This window comes from Polyergus mexicanus, unplaced genomic scaffold, assembly GCF_030449975.1.
Source record: "Polyergus mexicanus isolate NDT 795.1 unplaced genomic scaffold, iyPolMexi1.0 SCAF_19, whole genome shotgun sequence".
NCBI lineage: Eukaryota > Metazoa > Arthropoda > Insecta > Hymenoptera > Formicidae > Polyergus > Polyergus mexicanus.
The window spans coordinates 268,854-287,643 of record NW_027223339.1 but is presented as its reverse complement, the minus strand read 5'-3'; the positions used below and the strand labels follow the sequence as shown (position 1 = coordinate 287,643).

Below are 18,790 nucleotides of genomic sequence, written 5' to 3'. Positions count from 1 at the left end.
AGCTTAAATTTTCTAATTATTCTTGTTTTCTAAAAATAATGATAATCTTGAGATTATTTATATATTAACTTGAATTTTGCGTAAAAAATATATTAGAAAATTCAAGACACTCCTTTATATTCAGTTTAATTTATATATTTAAAAAAATTATAACATAATCTCAACCTTAGGTTTAATAAAATTATATTTAAATAGTAAAATCGAAGCTCGTATAGATTCTTATCAAATTTTTATCAGTATCAAAATTAAAATCAATTAAGTTTAACGATAATTCTCCAACTTTGTTTTTCATACAGCTATCGCTATTAATTGCAAAAGTGCGAACGACGAATACGCGATAGCGACGAAGAACGCTTATTGTCAGAGTATGGTAGGAGAAATAGTCCTTGGCGAATGTGCTGGTCAGACAGTAACGACGCCGACAGCGCCGACGACGACGGCGACGGTCCGGCGCGGTGCGAGCTGCCGAGAGCGTCGTTTTCGTTGACGCAACATCGATCGCGCGCCTCCACGGGTCGTAGCCTTCGCATTTCCCGACGAATTTCAACGTAAATCTACCCAATTTTGTCCTCCGAAAAAATTTGAACGAGATATAGATGACAAGTGGACTTCCCGCTTAAATTTATAATTACGCGTGATATTCGCCGCGACTTCCGATGTACGCATGGCAAAGTGACGATTACGACTCCGTAGAGCTCCGATTCCGACAAGCAACCCTACGAATGAAGGAGTAGAGGAGGAACGGGAGGGACCATCGTTTTCAGGGTGCAAATTCTTTGTGCGTCGCCCGATGTGTTGTCAAGTACGTTTTACGGCAATTTCAATTTTAATTTTGCAAATAACAGAGGAAAAAGAGTAACAGAAAATTAATTAACGCGAAATCTTTTTTCAATAAGCATTCTGCGTATCGTAAAAATAAACACGAATGTAAATTATCACTTTCACTTACACGCTGTATTATAAATATCATTGATCGTGTCATTTAGCGATTTTATTTTTAGCTCATAACGAGCGGATAACGACAACGGGAAAATGTTATTTAACTGGGCATTTCTAGTTTGTCATATCCGCTTGGATTTCGTATGTGTGGCTTTTTGCTTAACCGCACTTGCTTCGCTCTTTCACGCAGACAACGCCCGTGTGACAGTTCGCACGTTCATTAAACGCAAGACGTGTCGCGTAAGCGCTATTATTATCAGCACGGTATTATTTACATAAGCGTATAATAATCTTCCTTGCTATATCTCTCAACCGGATTCAATATCAATTTCTTATGCACACAGTAAATTAAATGAATGTCATTATCATTGAGATATTCATTAGTATACGCTGTAAAGTCCACAATGTATAAACTCTATTTATTACCACACATGTGTTATACTAGCGACCATTTTATTCCTATATCTAAGAATTCTTTCTTTTTACCATTTTCCCAAATACATGTACGCGCGCTTTAATATCCTTTAATTTCCGTTTATCAACAATTTGGAGAACTTTTATCTTTTTAAAACTCTGGATTATTTATTATTATAATAATTTATAAAATTTTTATTATTGACTTATATTTTATCTACTAAATAACTATCTTAGAATATCTTGATTGAAATTATAAAATTAGTTGGATATAAAGAAGTTTAATTATAAATGTTATAATCTTAGAAATAGAAGAGGCAAAGATTTATGTAACGTAAATAATTATTGTTTAATTAACAATAATATCATATCTATAATAATTAACCTGCACATGCTGCTAAAAGCAAATATGTATCATTAGCAAAAATTAAATTAAAAAATTAAAAGTCAGAAGGGTAACAATTTCAAATGGTCACTAATTATAATAAAAATTTTAATGTTGAAATATTCTGTAAGGAATATTTTATAAGATAAATATTTTATAAGGAAATTAAATTCCTTCTCCAAGTGTATCAAAATATCAAGTGTACTAAGTAATATCAAAGATATCGCAAGAACAGGCTTTCTCAGCATCTCTTGCCGTCTATTTCGATTATGATTTACAAGAAATGACGAAGGTAATTCTTCGATATAAGAATAAAATCATGAATAAAATGATTGATATATTTAATGTACAGGCAACTGATTAGAGATAAATTTACAAATTGCGGACGTTATAGATGCACTTATTGTTGGTGAATAAAATAATGTTTCTCTCTCTCTCTCTCTCTCTCTCTCTCTCTCTCTCTCTCTCTCTTATCTCTCAAATATTATAACTTGATGCAAATTTAAAAAAAATTGATTAAATTTTTATTAAGAAATGTTGTACAATATATTAAATTACTAAATGTATTGCACAAAATTATTCTCATATGAAAGAGAACATAAAACTTGGTGTAATTTATAGTTATATTTTATAGCTATAATTATTCAAATAATTGTATATAATAAATAATAAATATGATGATATACATAAAAAAAAAACGAACATATATATATAAAATGTTACATACTTTTCACGAAATATCCGTTACATGAAAGATTATTAAAAAATCTTATTTTTGCACGTTTGTGGCGAAAATAATTGTCGTTGATCATAATCACAGAATTACCGTTTATCTCTCTCGCACCGGTGAAACAAATCGTAATATATTAAGATAATATGTATTGTTCGTATAAAAAAATAACGACAGTAATTTCTCTTGCAGAATTCATCGAGGAAATATTAATGGCAATTGAATCACGGTGCTATTATCGGTTCAGACGTCACAGAGATTGATACTTAATGAAGAAAGGAATAAAAGGCCTATGAATAGCCATCAGGGAATATGAATGATCGTAATTCGTCGGCGGCTGCATCGATGCAAGACTCTTTCCGATAACGGCGTCGATTGCAGACGTCGACGATTAACATCATCATCATCATCGGCTTTAACATTGACAACGATTATACATCGAAATCATGGACAAACAGGAGTTCTTTGCTAATCTACATTATCTGCCGATCGCTGTCTTTATCTCCTTGCCTACAATCTTCATTTTAACGTAAATCTAATCATGTTTATAAATCATTAAGGATTATACTTATATATGTTAATAGATCCATCTTTCTTTTTTCTTTTTAAAAACCAACTTGTCTTGTCTACTATTGTATCTATCTATTAGTATTTTTGTAACATTAATTATTATTCTCTCGGCAAGAGCACGATCTATTAAAATTTTCATGGAGTCTGCGCGTCAAAAATAAATTTTTCAAATATTACTATATAAATTTAACAAACCAATTTATAACTACGAGTATGCATATATAGTCATATACTATACTTATATTGACACATATTACATATATATATATATATATATATATATATATATATATATATTTCTTTTTGATTTATTTCTCTATATCCTTTATATTATCATTATTACTTTCAATTTAATATAAAATTTAATACAATCAATTTAATACAAAAAGAAACATCAGGATAATCCTTAAACTTATCTTTTATATTTTCATCTTCAATTCTGTTATAATAAAATTTAATAATAAATAATTCGAATTTTTAAAAGAATGTTTTACATCCGCAATTTGCAGATATGTAATCGCTGTTCTACTAGGACATGTAGAAGCTGGTTTTCCTTACATCTCCGATGCAGCAACTTATGCACCAGAAAGTTGCATTTTCTCTCAAACTGTCAATCTGATTGCCATTCTCAGTAAGTAGAATATATAGCACTTTTTATCAGACACTGCACTTTTGATGAGCACATCATGCCAATTACTTATATTGCCGAGAGACATTTCGAATAGTCATGCAATATCGATTATATATCGCTATTTATGTTAAAAATAAAAGAAGTTACGATGTGCAAGTGTTAAAAAGATGGTATTATGAGAAAAATTGGAAATTTTACGATAATATTATTACAAGAAAAAACAATTATTAATAAATATTCATAATACATATAAATATTATGTATCGATAAAATACAACTATGTTATTTCTATTGCAGTGTTTTTTATGATCTACATAAGATATTCCCAAGTTAAGGAATGCACTAGCACCTTCGGTTCACCAGCTTCCTTGCCGAAGTGGAATCATTGGGCCTTAATATTCGGCCTCGCATCAACCGCCGGTTTATCAATTGTCGCGAATTTTCAAGAAACTTCAGTAATCGTAGTTCATCTCATTGGTGCGGTCCTCTGCTTTGGAGGTGGTACCGCGTATTTTTGGACCCAGGTACATGTTAAAAAATCACTGTTCAAAATGGCAAATTTCAAAGCGAAATTTCATTAAATACTTATTGCTACCAAGATTTAATTTAACTATACACGAATAGATGATATTTAGAGAATATATGACAGCTTTATAATTTATGAAACTATTGTAACTATATAGGAATAAAATTATCGCCGAAGAAATCGTTAATACAAATTAAATCTATAAAATCATAAATTTAAGAAACGGAAGAAGATTTAAAATTAACGAAAATTTTACAACAGTTTTATGATGATTTTGTTCTTTCCCGAAAAATTCTTAGAATTATTTTGTTATTTTGTGTTAAATACGCATAAAGTTTTGTTTTCATAAAAAAATATGCATATAAGTCACAATAATTTTTTTTACAGGCCATATGTTCATTTTACTTGTACCCATCAGGGTGTTCATTACGACTCGCGCATCTTCGCACGGCATTATCGACCTTCTGTACAGTGTGCTTCTTCGTGATTCTCATCACAGGCGTACTGGCCCATTTCGCTTATAAGGGTTAGTCTATTTATTTTCAATTTTACATCGTATATCTTATTATATTAACATTAAAATTGTATCCTATACTAGGGACGAATCCTCGGAAATGGTACAAAGAGGACGGCGGCTGGGAATTGCATGTAGCTAGTACGGTAACCGAATGGCTTTGCGCAATGGCGTTTTGCGCTTATATCCTGACGTTCACGGAGGAATTTAGGGACATTAGGATAAGTCCCCCAAGGGTAACGTTTAAAGCAACAATACATTTTAATAAAGTATTACTATTTTTTACGTGCTTTTTAAAAAAAGTGCTCAACTCTTTTGAGGCCAAGAGATAGAAGATGAATATAATGTATATAATAAGTATTTTTTGAAAAATCTCTTCAAAAAATACTTGATATTATATATTATGTTCTGATTCATAATTATTAAAACGCGTATTGCGGTTTCGTAAAAATTTTTGTTTTCTCTTTTAGTAACAACCAAATATTAGAATATCCATTTTTTATTATGAATTATTATATGTATAAGAGCTGTATATTATTATTGTGTAATTTCAATTATAAAATATTGAATAATGCATAGAGATATACTTGCGTAATAATGCATGAAGATTCGTAGCAAATATTCAAATTCTTTCTTTTTTTTTGCGTTCTCTAAGAAAGAAAATATATTTTGGTTTGTTATCTTTCTTATCAAGCACCAAAGAATCATTTCATGAACAATTTCATTTTTACTTTCCACGTGTTCGGCAACAGGTAATATGTAACGCGTACCGTCTAAGATCGAGTAACGAAGCACTGAACGAGAGTCAAGACTCCGCTGTAATTCACGATCAGATGAATCCATCGATCAATACTTGATCGCTCGTAGGCAGAGGCGCCGGTAACTATGTCAATCTTCTCTCGCATTCACCGGTCGACACACCCTGTCCCGGCTATCGGTATCGCGGGTCCAGAGACAATCTGCTGGACGAAGCGGCACCGTTGGTGACAACGACGCCGCCAGAGCTGCGCGACAACGCCGAGGGAAATCCCGACGTCCTCTGCCCGGTGCAAATACACGTACACGATCCTACAATACGCGAACGACGACGACATCCCGAAGGCAATCGCTTCGAAAAGCGATATCGAAGTGCCGTCGAAGATCGTTCCAAGAAATGGGTCGATCTCGATGAAAATGTGCTAGACGGTTACATCCTGATCGATGACAGGGATCTCGGTCCTTCAGTCCCCGAGATCGACGGTGAAGAATTATCGTATCCCGAGGACGCTATCGAGTACGATGACGACGAGGATGACGATGACGATGACTGTGACAAAGAGACCGGTAGTCATGGTAAACACAGGTGGTCGATATACAAACGATTGAAGAGAAGTGATTCGAGACGGCACCGACCTGATTTTGACTTTGGAGCGACGTATCCGCTCGCGAATAGTCACGGAAATGCCTATCACGACTCGAGCAGTCATAGCAAGTATACGGAGTTGTATTCGGGATACCAGAGCGCCAGAAATAATCTCAACACGACTCGTGATCTTGATGTAACATCAATATACACGGTGGCAAATAGCCATGGCAAGAAGAGCGATTTTACAGCGGACATGCAAAATCGAGGTTACAGGGAAAAAATAGAAAGCGATAATCTAGCCTGGGATAATAGAACGGAGGGCATGAATTACGAGATAGCCAACAGCCACAGCAACTATCGCGTATTCTATGACAGTCAGACGCAACATCAAGCCTCTCCGATGCCTCCCTGGTCCTCAGAAATGTGGTCGGAAAATTATCGCGAAGAATCTCAAGTCATGTCGAAAGATTCCAAGGACGATACCGCGAGAAAACGGAACAATGCGAGTCAACCAGGAAAGAACGAGCAAAACTCGGAGACAAGCTGTGATATCGAACAATGTTTGGTACAGATCGAGGAAAGTCTTTTGAATATTGAACAAAATCTTCTTCACGTTCAGGATCTGGACATACCGGAGCTGAGAAACTTACTATACAAGAGTCCGAGCATCGAGCGAAGTCTTTACGAAGTACAGGATCTCCTCTATGCCGATGGCATCGTGCCGGCCATCACCAAGAACAAATCTATGTCTCTCGATTCAGACGAAGAAGAGGAGGAGGAGGAGGAGGAAGACGAAGAAGATGAAGTCGAAGAGGAAGAAGTATGGGTAGGGCAAAATATAACAATCAAAGATAACGACGATCAAGACGGAAATGCAAGCGCGCCTCTGCTAAATGACTCGAATGAAGATTCTTTCGATACAGCCAACGTTGATGAATCTAATCCCTCGAGATCAATGGATGATCACCGCGTCGACTGGAACGACGGATCAAACGTTTTGCGAGAAGAAGCGAAAAATTTCCAGATATGTCCGGAAAATACGATGAACTTTATACCTAATAGTCTCGGCAAAACTTTACCCAGAAGAATCGTTCTGGATGAAGTTAAAGAAAACATTAGGCTATGTTCGTCGGAATCGGAAGAGTCTACGATTACGATCGATTACAATCTGAATAGCGCGTATGCCGAGAAGAAATGTCTCTTCCGCGACAAGTGGCATAGCAGGACAAATTCGTTAGACGAGAATTCAATTTTCCAGAATGCGGAACTTGGCGACAAGCAGGAGAACAAGAAATTCTCGTTGCAAGATATTTTCCTCGAGGCCACGGGGACTCGTCGCTTGGCAATTAATGCAAAAGCACGATCAGAAGGCGCGTTACAAACGGACCGAGAGAAACGACGTGACAGAAGAGGTTCTCACGAGGAAAAACTTCTGCAGGCCGTTGAAGCGACAGCGGAGGATTTTCGGAAGAAACTCGAAAGTTTCGCGTCACAGCGACGATCCATTTTGAACAGGCAGAAGAGAACGACGCCGAAGTTAACCAAGGAAGTACCGGATAACACGCGATCGCGAGAGAAACGCGCGGCAACAACTGCGGCTAACAATAAGATGCAGGATAAAGACGGCAGCGTCGGAAAGAACAGCGGTTGCGATAAGCGAAAGAGAAAGAAAATGTCCGGGAAAAATCAAAGTGTCTCGGAAAATGCTCTAGTACCCAGTAAATTGATTTCGCTCTCGTTATCGCTGCTTCTCGCCGCTCTGCTACAGGCGGTCAGATGCTTGACAGATCTCGTTGAGGATGCCTTCCGATCGGTCAGTTACGATAAAAGCGGATTGCTACAATAAATTGCAAAAATTTTTCAAGAAAAATTCAACAATGTTCAAGTGTCGACGAATACCTCGTTTTATATCCCAAACCCGTCGACGGATACATAACAAATGTATCATAGACGATGAAACACGTCAACAATCAATCTCGTAATCGTCCGAGAATTACACCCGATATCTGTGATAAACGCTATGCTTAGGATTCTCGATGAAATTACGTTACTCCTTGCTTCCAAAATATCGAAGTCAACCAATCTCAAAATTTATCTCGCTAACATTTTCTTAAAAATCGAAACCGATTTTTAAAAAAGACCTTTAAAACTTAAGAAAATATTATATATTTGCTGTAAACGTGATTATCCGATGAGCGAATTAATCTTGACAATGGTAGTACGACGATCTTCCGAAATGTAAGAATAGTAACGGTTATTTGACAGATACGAGGCAAAGCGAATAATAGTGCGCGATAAATCTGGATAACTCATTGATGGTGCTGAATACGGGCTAAGTACATATGAACGATGTTTATTATTATGTATATACGTTCAAAAGTGCCTAAAAGAAACCATCGCGTATCACATACGAGGTGTAGTACACGACATACTATAAATATTAATAACGCTATTTATGTCTACCTACGTAAATCTCCTTTTTCAAGATGTAAGAGCATTGAAAGAAAATAAAGCAAGAATGATGAGAAGACAAGATGCTTAAAACGTAAAAGCGTAAGTCACTATTCCCTTCTGCAACCATCCTCTCTTTATGATTCAAAGAATATAAATCTGAAAATGCTAATATTGTGCCTTCCAAGTGCTCAACTTGAGAGAAATCTCTTCTTAAAGCAAGCGCAATTGAATCAATATAGAATTCTCTCTATTTTAATTCATCATTTATCGGATAATGAGATAAAATAAAAAGATGATCCTCGCTAATTATATTTTTTATATCTATCTAAAATTCAGTCAAAATATTTACGACATAATATCGGCTTCTACTATAACCTGAATAACATCGCAACAAAAATAAATCATTATTTTCAGTTTGCTGTCACTTTGATAGAAAAGCAGATACTTTCCTCTAAATTTTTCAAAATTAAGGGAATAATAGATTTCCATCTATTTAAATTAACAAATTATATTACAATCATATAAATGACACGATAAATCAAAATTTTTCTACGGTAATTTACAAATTACGAATGACTATCCATTTACTATTATTGCTCCACAAATTTCTTTCTGGCGGTCTATTTATCATTCTGCTCGTTATCGATTTTCTACTTGATCATAAATCAGTATAAGATAACTTGTGTTACGTGTATACATTTTACGTACGATATAGTATGCGAGGAATGGGAGCAGTATTCGGATCGATGTTCCGTGCTTGTCACGCATCAAAGGGACGACATAGATAGAGTAACGTGACACGTAAATTATTCCGAAATGTTTGTTCGTTTCGAATTTCTCGTCTTACAATCAGTTTAACAAAGTCTCGAGTTTCCCAAGTCAATGTTATCGTTCGCAAAGCTTGCTCCGAAGATAGTTACTTCCTTCTTCGTTCACATACTGTCGATCGCAATGACACAATTGACGTTTTGCCGTTAATATGAAAAGTTGCACATGACCAATGATTTTACAAGATCAAAGATTTTTTTAGAGCAAATAAAGAAATTTGAAAAGTTGTTTGTAATAGTTAAAAATTTTATATGTCACTCGTGTGAACAAGTAAATATACACCAAATTGAAAGTATCTTATCATTAATTTAGACAAATCTCTCGTATCCTAGGATATTTTGAAGAAAAATAATGAGGGTAAAATTAACGCTTACGAAAAATCGCGAAACGACCTTATTATTACGACATTTATCACTATATAATAAACGCGAATAGATAGCGCGGTCGGGTAAGTACACTATCCGGTACATCAATCGTTTACGAACGACATCGCTCGTATTCTTCTCTGTTCATCCAGCTAGCCCCAATGCTAACATAAAAAAGCCATTACGAAGATGGAGAGATAGACATCGAATAGATCTTTGGAGATTTAATACTGAAATATACCCTCATGTGAAAACGAAATCCAACGCTCGGTTAAATCGTGCCTATCCTCCGTCAAAGAGAAACGCTCTCGTCCCTCTTGAGGAGGGACTCGAATTTCACGAATGTCCTTCGGCACTTTCTATGGAATGCGTCTTCCTTAAAGATATCACTTCTCATTTCTTCTACATACTAACCCGTCACGGTTTATGCGAGGAGGCACCATAAAGGATCAACGCATACCGCTATGCAAAACACGTTGCTATTGTTTCGTTAACGCGCGTCAGAATGCGCTTCAATCTCCCCGTAATTTTGGCAAATATACTGCCATGTCATTATATTTATACATTCCTAACTCAACAGCAGATAATTATATAATAATGTATGTACAACTATTTCTTAACTCATGCATGCATAAATCTCATACTATGGACAAAATGCGGGTAGAGCATTTCGTCAAAGTTTGAAGTCTTTTTAAAACGAAATTTACAATTTGATAATATTAAGCATACTGTAAAATAATGTTGTAAACATATAAAATAATAAAATTATGATAAAAAAATACAAATCTAAGATAAATAAATAAAAAAAGATCTAAAAAATTAGATTTTTTTTATTATGAGAAGGCTCAAATGATATCCATTAATTAGTAATGGGAAAAGAAATAAGTGTACTAGAAAGAATTAAAAACTATTGCAATTTCAAAATTTCTCTGAAAAATCAATTTATTATGTGCTAATTTTCTAATCTGATAATGTTTAATATTCTTATTGTTTATTTATCAAATTTATATTTTTTATTATAGCCTCAATATAATTTTTACATGAATATCTAGATATTTTTATGCAAACATATTTAGTATTAGCAAATTCTAAATTTTTGATAATAAAAATAGCTCTCAGGAAATAAAACGAAAAATTAATCAATTGGCTTGTAGAGCGAATAGCGGATGTTTGTGCAATATATTCAAGTCATCTAAATTTTTGCTTCAAAAACGCTCTAAACTTCTAACGAACTAGTAAATCTAATAAACAGAAATTTTCGGATTAGTGTGAATAAATATGAATAAATTATACTTGGGTATAAAATAAAGTTAATATAATAAATCTAATTCTACTAGAAAATATTTTCTAACTATTCTCTTTTATAACTACTGTCCAAATAATTCTATATAATTATTATTCAACATTCTCATTGCTAGCATATTAAACAACAAGCATATTAATGAACAACTTAATATATTATTTTGTTAAATTGCAAAATTAACAAATAGAAAATCTTTTTGCTCTTATCTCTCTCTCTCTCTCTCCCCCCCCCCTCTCTTTCTACACAATATTTTAATTTTAGAATTTAGATATATATTATATTTAATACTTTGACTTAAAAACGCCTTTCAACTCTCACAATTTTTTGAAGCATAAAACTAACGATCTTGTTTGTATTTCTATACTTTGTTACTCGCAACACAAAGGACTGAAAAAACATTATAACGCATCATACTACCTTGAAAGGACGCACGTATAGTATATTTGTTTATACATCATGCGTTTCATAATGTTTTGTCATGAGGGCAAATAGCTTTGTGTTTGTTTCAATGTAAATTATTGCAAAATCTATTAAAATTTTTTCAACATCAACGTACCAGAAAATTCGAATCTCAATCTCTGAAATTATATAAATAAAGATGAGACAAAAACCATAAAGAAATTTTGCAGAAGCAGTCAAATAGAAAATTAGCTTAATTTTATACAATTCATTCAGCATTCTACATTTAATTATTTAGTAAATAATTAATAGTATAAATAGTGATGATAGAATGTGTAGCATAATATATATATATATAATAAAAGAAATTCGCAAAATTCAAATCATAAAACATTTATTTTGTACTTCTGCAGCTTTCAATAAAAAAAGAGCTAAAATATGTGTAAAATTATATATTGTATAATTTGTTGCATGAAAAGTTCAGGAGAGTCGCGTAATTTCTGCAATCTTTGAATTTATTCGACGAATCGTGCAGCGAAACCTTAAGACCTTTGAGACTGAAATAAAATATTTCAAATGCGTTTTTTTTTTTTAATAATGATTAAAATTTCCTTCTATTGTTTTCAATTTCAAAAGATTCTGGTGATTAAAATATAGTTTGAAAAAGAAAACTCTGCGTGAAAATAGATTATTGTATACAATTAAATACTGCATGCTTGCTTGTCTCAGTGAAATCTTTGAAGAAAAACGCAAAAAAAAAGATATAATTAAAATAAAAAGATTTTCTGAACGTACATTTAAAGTAAGATAATTGTTTTAATACAGAAAATATATATGCTTGATTAGCCCCAATCATTAAATACGTGCATATGCTTGCAAATTGATATTCATTTTGCAATCATGTCTTTCATATGTTCTAGTAAATTAAAGATAACGATGTTACGTAATTCCTAGGAAATCAGATTACAGCAGCTTCGCGACGGAATTCGCTTGGAAATTAATAGAGAGAAAAATTGTCGAAGAGCAAAATTTAAACTGTACCACGAGCGGTATCCGTAACCCGTAGGTAATCCTCGGTAGATTGTGGTAGATCACGATAAACGACGGTAGAAGTTCGTTCTTGGTGATCTTATTTTCCTCATCGCTCCCGCCGAGAAGCGTCGTCTAATTTTGATCACGCTATGAACTTTTCAGTTCATTTTTTTTTCCGCGCTCGATTCTCCGTTCGTCGCCGTAATATCGAAAATCTTCCAACAAATTTTCATCGATCACTGTAGAAACAAAATTTCCCTTTTGTAGATACGTTATTAGATTGGAAACATGTTCGCGATTTGAAACAAACATGTGTCGATTGGCGCGCGTCAAGTTGATGTCGCCGCTTGCAATTTAATTTCGATCAATCCGTAAATTCACTTTTACAATGTTATGTCATTCAATATTGTAAATAGTTGTTAATATTTTTTTTACATAAATTTTTATATTTAAAGAGACACGTCCCTCAAGATTATCCACATAAGAACTATTTAAATAGAATTAATTATTGATTTTATAATATAATTTTAAAATACAAAGTCGATTAGGAAAATAAATGCAAACAAACAAAACGGTCGAATTCAATTTTCATACCACAATTAGAGATAAAAATTTTGTATTGAAAAGAATGGATGGCGATAAGGGCCTCGATTGACCCTAGTTGCATTTGTTTTATTTTTGTTATAAATTGATATTATTACTAGTAACATTAATAAATGTATAAGTTGTATTAAAATATTTACTTTACTTACAGCAACAAAAGCATGATTTAGGCATATATATTTTCTTATCCTTCAATAACTATATTTAAATAAGACTGCACTATAGTAAAATATTATGGACACATCAATAAAAAAGATAAATAATGATATCCAAATAAATAAGATAGCCCTATATTATGCTATGAGTATGGGATAGATTTTGTTTAAGTGTATTTTTTACTACCCGCACATTACAGTACTATTATCAATTTTACATATGTTATGTCTTATATAATCATACATTATATATGTAAAGATCTTTACAAAAAACTTTATAACTTTATAAAAACATTCCGACTAAATGCTAAAAAATTATGAAAAATCATAAGTTCAGGATGTATTTCTTAACGAATGGTATTGAAAAAAAATATTTTTGTGTTTCCTAAGACTCCATATCTTTTATATTTATTAAGATATAAAAGAAAATCGATTTTCCGCATATTTAAAAAAAAAAAAATTCGGTATTTTGAGGCCGACTAGAGGCCTTTACATATCGCCACCTTTTCTTTACTTAAAAAAAAAAAACGCTATATATATATATACATGCCATATGTACTTATAAAAAAAGGCAAAACATATATATGGTACAGCTTATAATATAATTTTTAACGCTACGTAATAAAACAAACTATTAAAATTAATAATCAAAGCAGCCATCGTTGTAGAAAATTTCAATTTTCTGCATAGCCGCATAAATCAATTTACCGGCTAAAGTCGTCGCTGAATTCTAATTATGATATAAATTTTCGAAAGCAGGTGCGAGGGAGAGAACCACGCAACACGATTGAAATAAATATTCGAGGGATATGTAATCCCATTTTCAACGGTCAATACTCAATCGCGCCAACAATTGCTCGCTAATGAATCTCCAAAACTTTTCCCAATTATCTGTTCCAATTACCGCAAGCGTAACGAATAACGCCGCCACTTTGCGCCAAGCATGATACGCGTATTACTCCTGGGACACTCTCGGTGCACATTCATGCATATTGCGGCGCCAACTGTGGCAATAACGAATACACGTACGCGTATAGATATGCATAACGTTCTTGCAAAAGAACATTAAAATCTCATTTATAATAAAATTCTACCCAGCAGCTATGCCATATTCGACAAAACATTCGAAAATTCCGTTTAATTAAAACAGCCAACAACTCTGGTTTGAATAGAAGAACGAAAAAAATAATTAATAATCTCTTATAGCTAGTTGATCTAAAAACGCAATAATAAACATATACATATATAAAATACGTTATTTTTAATTAAGTTTTCAATGCAACACATTGTTATTTTTGCGAAATTTGATCGCCATTCCATTTTTAGCTGCAATATTGTTTTAAATGCTTTTTGTATATAATAATTCTTGATTTTTAGCTCAAATATTTACTTCGTATTTTTATAAACTAATTTTATTTCAACAAATTTCTTTCAATAGCAGCCACTTTGCTACAAAAAATATCATTATATTTAATAAATTAAGATCATTAAAATATAACAATATTAATTTATTTCTTATAAAGTTTACTTGTATGTGTATGTGTGTTTATATAATTCAACATCATTGGTATTGATGCTCTATGTATTTAATAAAAAACGAGGAGTTTGATTTCCACTCCTCGTTTCAAAGAAAAACATTTATCTTTTAAAACTATCTACTCTATGTTAGAGCATAAAACAGAGTTGTAATCGACTTATATTGCCATTCGCGATTAAATATATACGACGTACTTAAAATATTAATGTCATCTCTAGAAAACTTCTAGAAATAAAATCGATGCACATTCGCGGTTTGAGAACGAGACTAGACTAACAATGAAATAAACTTTTAACATATCAATCGATAAATAAATTATAATCCAGTTAAATAATTTGAATTTCATTAAATAAAGTTGATTTATTGCCTCTTTTCATATATATATATAATCTTACATAAAATTCTGTTGTGTTTCGTTTAAAAAATTACTAATATAAAAATTAAAAAAAAAAACATGCATATATAAGCATAAAATAATTAAAGAATAAAAAGTTTTAATTTCTCCTCTTCTCTTAAATTATTTACATTAAAAAAAAATTACATATAAAATACATTTTAATAAAAAAACCAAAGCTAGCTCTAAGTAATATTAGCATATTTTGATCTTAGCATTCATATTTTTAAAAAAATTAAAAAAAGGATTTTAACATATTATGAAATAAAATATCTAGTCTAGATGAGTTTAAATCTGATTTTATAACTTACAAACGAGAATAACATAGAAGATAAACATTACATTTAACAATATATCTCAATGAAATACGCCGCCATGATGCAAACGATAAATCTTACATTTGCGTCACATTACGAAACTTCGAAAGAGAGGTGGTATATATGAGAGTATACGCGTACATATGCCAACCTGCAGTCACATACACGCGTAACAGATCGGACATATGTATTTGAGCGATATTTAATAATATGGAATGTATATCGGAAATCGCATGCATTGTGCGTCGGCATTTTGTTCAATCGTCAAAAATGTATTCGAGGTGCATATAACCATCGAAACGACGAGAGTTCCCGAAAGTTGGTTAAATTTTTCCTGAATATTGAACGAATTTTGAATTTGCCGATGCGCATGGAAACATGACGCTCAGCGGAAATTGAAACTAACTTGAACAAGGAGAAATAATGCGACCTCGGTAGGACAGAATCGGCTTTATACAATACGACCCATTAAAACTCAACTATGCGTAACGGAAATGAGAGATGTATGAAACGTGAAACGCAGCTTGAAATTGAAGCTACGATAAATCGAACCAACAAGATAGAAGTTTTATCTAATGTTGACAAATAAATTATATTTATATCAATGCCACTTAAACCCATCGATGTTTATAAAAAAAAAAAAAAAAAAAAAAAAACGTAGAATTATCGAATCTCTAATGACAATCAAATTAAATGGAAAATCAAGACACACAAAATTATTCTCGCTCGGGAAATTATATCGACCTTACTACATTAATATTCACGAAGTCATAAATTTCTTAAACTTTTCGCTGAAACTTCTCACACTCTTGACTACGGCGAGAGTAAACTTTTCTGTGATAGATGTCCGACAAAGTGGAATATTTCACGATAGTTTGAAGAATGGGAGTTAGCGCGAGTTCAATAAGGTATCGGTTCGATAACGAAAAAAAAAAAGAGATATATTAGGACGTTAGTGGCGAGTAAAGTGGGATAGGAAAAATCGAGAGCACATAATCGCTAATGAAAATGAATCTGTAAAAGACACTGACGCAATCGTCAGATGTTACATAAAAGTGAAACTACGTTTCACCGAGGAACTGCTCGAATTTTGCGTTTCTTACTGCATCGTATGTATATATGTATTTTATGAACTATTCATCTTACGCAGAACACACATAAATATGCATACATACACATATATTAGGTATAATCTTAGGGATAGAAAAGATGGACACATAATCTCGGAATATGAACGTTCTCATCGTTTGCCACTTCGCTTCATCAAATCCATCTGCCAAATTCAGTTTCTTCGTGCCTATTATCGCAAACTTTTCCATTTGCTTTGCTCTATTTTTTAATAGTCCTTTTTAGTGGTCTTTCTTTTGCTCTCGATGTTCGTAAAATGCGCATATTGATCCTTCCTTGTGACGTAAAAGAAGATTTTAGGATGGTATCAATAGATTTACGAGCGTGAAATAATAAAGTTGAATTTTTGATCTATCAAGAATGGAATTGAAAAATTAAGACCGATATATATAAACGAAGAAAAAGACTTTTCTCGAGATAGCTGCGTAACTTTACTAATTAAGCTTCCCATCATTTTTATCGCACTTAGTTCTACTTTCACATTTGTTTTCTTTATTATTAGTATGCTACGAATGATTGCAAAACTTGGCGACGTACAAACTTAATATTTTGATATTTTTCATTTGTCCTGCTTTTGCATTTCTTTTATGGTTATCAGCATTTAATTCAATCAGTAATATTAAACTTTTCTAAAATTTTAATAACAATAATAAAAGTACTTCATAGAGTTGTTAAATGTATATTAAAGTAATCATATAAATAATTTTTTTTAATTATTTCTGAAAATTAGGCATACTTCTACTTCATCTTTCCTTCTTCTTTTACATTTACTTCAACATCTTTCTTTACACATCAAGTTTGAATTATACATACATCACATTTACAATCTGGCAGTTCTGGTTTCTAGCTATTCGTTAGCGGGGCTCTGTTTAAATTATCTATTTTATCTAACTGTGTGTGCTGCAAGTGCAAATATAATTTTCTTATTCGCCAAAATTCTAATTATTGACAGTTGAAATTGAGAGATGCCAACGCACAATTAAATTTTAACGCATTTATCAATACATGCATTTAAAGCGTGCATGAAGAGAAAAGATATCAAATATCTCTTTAATATTTTTTAAATATTATTCATCTTAATAAGATTTTAATTAATCTTCTTTTACATAACAGAAAATTTGTAATGTATACATATAACTTTAATGTTAGACAAAATTTTTAAAAATAATATTTGTTACAAGTTTCGTGAATAATTGTAGTACATATAATTATGCAATTTTCTTTCTCTTACTTTATTTATATCAAAACTAAACATTGTTGTTTAAAATCGGAAAAAATATTTAAATAGCCAAAGATGATTGTTTATAGCCAGATTGGCGATTATCTGAAAAACCGGTTGTATTGGTTCATTATAAAGGAACGTTCTGCTGCAGACAGTTCCAACGCAATGCCCGGTGTTGTTCTATTACCGCCCATGCATTACTTTCTGTGCGTCGCAAGCCTTATTTTCTTCGCGTGCTTTTATTTGTCGTTGCATCAGTTGGGAGAGTAAACGTGCGCGATCAACTGTGCAACATGAAAAAGAAATTTGCAGCTGCTGAATTTTCGGAATTTTAGGATACGCGATTTAATGTAGTCTAGCAAGTGAAGGACGTTTTCTGGTAGCGGAGCGTACGGTCTAATAAGTATTTCAGGTACCCGTTTACGAAAAACAGGGCAATGGGAACGAGAGAGGAACGAATTCGTCTCGCACAATACATACTGTGAGCGAATGTACTCGCTAAATAATACACGGAACGGCATTCTTTACATTTTACATTGCTGAATACGTGACCGCCTATGCGGTGAGTTTCCGTTTTTCTTACACGATTCGGGGCAAGTTGTGGATAAATAACAGCATAGTGGCAGTCGCGAAACGTCGAAGCTCTTCTCTGTGTTTTATCTTGGCATGCATAGAATGCGAAACAAATAATTGCGTAAGCGGCTAAACATGAAAGAGATAAAAAAAGTAATACGATATACGAGGTAATAGACAGAATTATAATTGAGTTTCGGTATAACATCTGATTCGGAGCAATGTGGAATTTAACTCTGCAAAGAATCGAAAGCCACGTTTTATTTTAACGAAAACATTGACGGAAAATATTGTTCGTGTATATTTACTGACTTTAATTTTTCTTAACAATATAAAGATCGCTGATATTGCGATATGTTTGCTAAAAAGAAAATTTCAACATTGGTGAATGAAAGCTACTTATGCTTATCAATATTATTTAGAATC

At 32.6% G+C, this 18,790-nt stretch overlaps 1 protein-coding gene across 1 annotated transcript; it reads left to right on the top strand.

The window, feature by feature from the left end:
• Positions 1 to 426: 426 nt before the first annotated feature.
• Positions 427 to 5,566, top strand: LOC138941521 (DNA damage-regulated autophagy modulator protein 2-like). The gene is made up of 7 exons (XM_070311270.1): positions 427 to 802; positions 2,661 to 2,997; positions 3,548 to 3,669; positions 3,967 to 4,193; positions 4,583 to 4,721; positions 4,794 to 4,945; positions 5,462 to 5,566. Exons 2-7 carry the CDS (start codon positions 2,915 to 2,917, stop codon positions 5,564 to 5,566), a joined length of 828 nt encoding a protein of 275 aa, XP_070167371.1. The 5' UTR covers positions 427 to 802; positions 2,661 to 2,914.
• The last annotated feature ends 13,224 nt before the right edge of the window (positions 5,567 to 18,790 follow it).